The 4,164-nt window shown below is 37.8% G+C and overlaps 1 protein-coding gene across 1 annotated transcript; it reads right to left on the bottom strand.

Moving 5' to 3' along the window:
* Positions 1 to 715: 715 nt before the first annotated feature.
* Positions 716 to 1,645, bottom strand: LOC124087117 (taste receptor type 2 member 140-like). Its single transcript, XM_046435839.1, has one exon. The coding sequence runs from the start codon at positions 1,643 to 1,645 to the stop codon at positions 716 to 718; it is 930 nt and encodes a 309-aa protein (XP_046291795.1).
* Positions 1,646 to 4,164: the final 2,519 nt, after the last annotated feature.

The raw sequence follows: 4,164 nt of genomic DNA on the forward strand, positions 1-4,164 counted from the left end.
CAAATGTCTTCTTTGATATAAGGAGAGTAACTAAGAACAGAGTAGGGAGGAAGAGCATGAGAAGAAGATTAACATTAAACAGGGATGAGAGGTGGGAGGGAAAGGGAGAGAGAAGGGAAATTGCATGGAAATGGAAGGAGACCCTCAGGGTTATACTAAATTACATACAAGAGGAAGTGAGGGGAAAGGGAAAAAAAATAACAAGGGGGAGAAATGAATGACAGTAGATGGGGTAGAGAGAGAAGAGGGGAGGGGAGGGGAGGGGGGATAGTAGAGGATAGGAAAGGCAGCAGAATACAACAGACACTGGTATGGCAATATGTAAATCAGTGGATGTGTAACCAATGTGATTCTGCAATCTGTATACAGGGAAAAAATGGGAGTTCATAACCCACTTGAATCAAAATGTGAAATATGATATATCAAGAACTATGTAATGTTTTGAACAACCAACAATAAAAATTTTTAAAAAAGAGTTCTTATATTTAGGCAAAGGATATATTTATATCCTTCTTTCATAAGTATTCTAATATACATATTTGTATGTATTTTGCTAAAGTTGTTAAATGCCTAAATACTGCTTAATCCAAACATATTTTGTAAATTTGATAAACTTACATGTAACAAATTATTCAGAAAGTAAAAATTCATAAATACAAGAATTTCTTATGATCAAATTTTCCTTTAGGATACACCAGACAATCCTCAAAATGTGTTAGGGATCCGATGGTTCCACATCTTTGGACCAGCACCTCAGCCACCACAGTACCGACTGAGAGGCCTGTCTCAGTTTACTGTTCCCCAGAATCAGGACAAATGAGTGGCCTGAAGGGAAAGCTGCTCCTATAACCCAGATCAATGAAATGATCAGATGTTTCTCTGGAAACTTCCAAACTTGTACAAAATGCGACAGAAAGTAAATGACATACAGGAGCAGGAAGGTGGTCACAGTTTGCAAGGCTTTCACGTGGGCCGTGGCGCTGGCGTCCCTGGACCCTTTGACACTGTGCTGCATCCTCTTCAGATGTTTCCACAGAGAGAAGATTAGCAGGAGAATAGTTGTCAGGGACACAATAAAAGGCATGAGCATGAACATAGTGTTGATAAAAAAGAGGTTGCAAAGATGTTCAACGTTGCTCAAACTGGAACTGTAAGACAGGTTTCCTTTATATCCACTATTCCAGACATCAAATTGTGTGCTTATAAGTATAATATTTAAAAATAATAGAACCAGAGACACCAGCAGTGTCGCTGAAATAACTATTCTAACTCTCCACCTTAGGTAAAGAAAAAAAGAATAAGAAAAGTTAGCTATCTTGAAAAAATAAAAGATGCTAAGGCTTGTAGCAAGCCAGACACTGATATAGTTGGCTGCTGTCCAGATACTAAAAATGATTCTTAACATGTTTCCAGTGATCATTAAACCTGGGTACAGTGAAGATACCAATAAATACACCATGTTTGACCAGAGCACAACAATTCTGGAGAGTGCCAAACCAGTGAGGATTTGATCAACTAAGGAGATCTTTCTTCTCTTGACCCAGTCCACACAGTTCACCAGTGCTATGAATCCATTTCCTAAACTCCCAGTTACTAACTCCACATTTAAAATGACTCCAAATATGTTCTGTACAACACCATTCATTGTCTATAACAGAATGCCCCAATTTCTAGTATACTGCTGAAGATTTGTTCACACATTCATTTAAAGTGCCAAGTATATCTGACTCTTCAATATTCATATACTCAACTTTTTAAAATTCCCATCTACAATAACAAACAAGCGAACATCAAGATTTGTCAATAACCAGTTTTCTTCACGACAAACATGCATTTTCCAAGACAGACCAACTGAGCTTCAAACAGATACTGTGCCTCCACACTCAGTAGACAGGAGTCTGTGGTAGTTGAGGATGAAGGAAACACTAAAATCTCATAGGCAAACATGGAAATAAAGATATATTTATTTGCATTGATTTGCTCTGTCTTATTTACATATTTTAATCTGGCTACTTGAGTTATGGGCAAGCAACATCACAATATTCTAATGTGTACAAAAAAGATAATGAGAATCTCAGTGGTGTATAGAACTTCCCAAGCACTGAGGTTCTATAAACACTTGAAAATTTGGTCTCTACAAGGACCTATGCACACATTGTACAAAGTTTTTCTGTAAATCATCAGTTATCTAGTGATCTCATGGAGATTGTTATCCCTCAAATATTCAGTTCTTTATTATTTTACTTTGTACAAGGTCATGTATAACACACACACACATACACACACACACACACACATACAATTCACATATAAACACTATTTGGATCCAAATCCTGGTTATTATCCACTTCAATAATTCAGCATTTCATTTACTCAACATTTATTATGCATGTGACTCATGTATAGTACTATGATAGATGTTGAGATAAAAATGTTTCAAGTATAATTTTTGCAGTATTAATGTAATTTTTGGGACTAATAACCTGCACATATGAAAAGCAATGGAAATCTCTCTGGTCCCCTAAAGCAGTCACTGCAGTGAATGAGTTCATCCAAGAAACAAGAATACTCCTCATTTTTTGTCTTTTCCTTGCCCGGTAGGAACCATTCCTCCACAGCACCAGAGACCTTCAGAATAGCCACCTGCCCTCACCTCACACCAACATCTGCTCCATGACCCTTACTACAGGGACATGTAAGGGACATTGTTGTAAAAGGAACATGGGGAAGCCTCTGAAATTCTTCCTTACTGTTAGACAATATAACTGCATTCTCTAGGGAATGAAATTAATTTCTGCCACCATAAAAACACTGTAAATCACAGGAGCCATGTTCCTTCTCATGTCACTATTTAATTAACCTCTACTGACTGTGCCATAGCCAGAGGCAATCAGAGAAGAATCTTAACTGAGCAGAAAATTGCCTGTGATGCTTCATTTCGGGCTATTGATTTGGTGAATAATTTTCCATCTATAGCCATTTTGGGGAAAATCAAACAATCTAACATTTGTTTATAATGTTGTTATAGCACACCTTGCAGAGGTATGTCAGAATTACATCTCTTCTTCTCCCAGTTTCATTTACATTTTTCAAACATTATGTTCATTAAACATAACATATTAGTGATGTTCTACTAATTAGTACCTATAAGCAGGAAGTGGGAATTTCCTGAAATACTGTAAAATATCATAACAGTACAGAAGAGAAAAGCACTATAAGGAGAGAGAAGTAAGAGAGGATTTAGGGACCTCCACCTTCAATGTTGTTTAAGGGGTCCAGTGGTCTGATCTACTTGTGCAAACATCCTTACTAAAGTAAATGGCATGTTGTGCTATCTTCTATTTCCTATTACTAAAAACGTCCCATAATACGTGTTGTGCTTTGGAGCCAGGTATACTACATTTGAGGATATTGCACTGAACCATTTATGGAGTTTCCCTAAAAGTTGCTGCTTTCAAGACAGCTGTATATCCAGTGTAGACCAGCGTCCAAAATGCTCTGACCATTGCTTTGCAAGATGATTCTGCAGTTCAAAGCTAATAGAAGTGTCTGTAGGGGGCAAGGATGCTATGTATGTCTCTGACACAACTCATAGGAAAAGGGGTGACTGAATGCCTACTGAATTAGGATGAGGCCATCCCCTCTTCAGCAAAGGGGTACACTGTGTCTGAGAAATAAAATGGTAAGAGCAGATGGTTAAAACAAACATAAGGTCCCTCTAAGCACAGGGCCCTCAACAACTACAAAAGTCATACATTTACAAAGTCATTTACTGTAGGAGGGAATGAGCACCTGATTTTCCAAGAGGTGGACTGTGTGGAATACAAATTTGTGTATATCCTTAGATTTCCTATCTCCTATTCTCTTGGTCAACATCTTGTGTGGTCCAGGTTATCCTTCTATTTTGTACTGTAGCAGAATTCCATTCTATGAGCCTAAGATCTTACTCTGTAAATGGCCACTAGGGGGCAGTATAATAAAAGTTTCTTTTAATAAATTCCCCCTTGGGTAAACTCTGACCAAAGGATTCGAAGAGAGAAGAGTTGACATGAATAGTCACTCCTCTCTTTCATGGACTAATGTTCAATCTGGTTCCCCCTGAACTTTCCTAGAAAAGTTCCTACACATGCTGAGCCCTGGTTTTCTTAGCTTATTGTAGTACAC

The sequence above is a fragment of the Marmota monax genome, unplaced genomic scaffold (genome assembly GCF_021218885.2).
Source record: "Marmota monax isolate L192 unplaced genomic scaffold, Marmota_monax_Labrador192_F-V1.1 WCK01_AAM20220418_F8-fsc00012, whole genome shotgun sequence".
NCBI lineage: Eukaryota > Metazoa > Chordata > Mammalia > Rodentia > Sciuridae > Marmota > Marmota monax.

Bases quoted from the DNA above. Each gene is read 5' to 3' on its own strand.
- LOC124087117 (XM_046435839.1), bottom strand. From the start codon at position 1,645: ATGAATGGTGTTGTACAGAACATATTTGGAGTCATTTTAAATGTGGAG.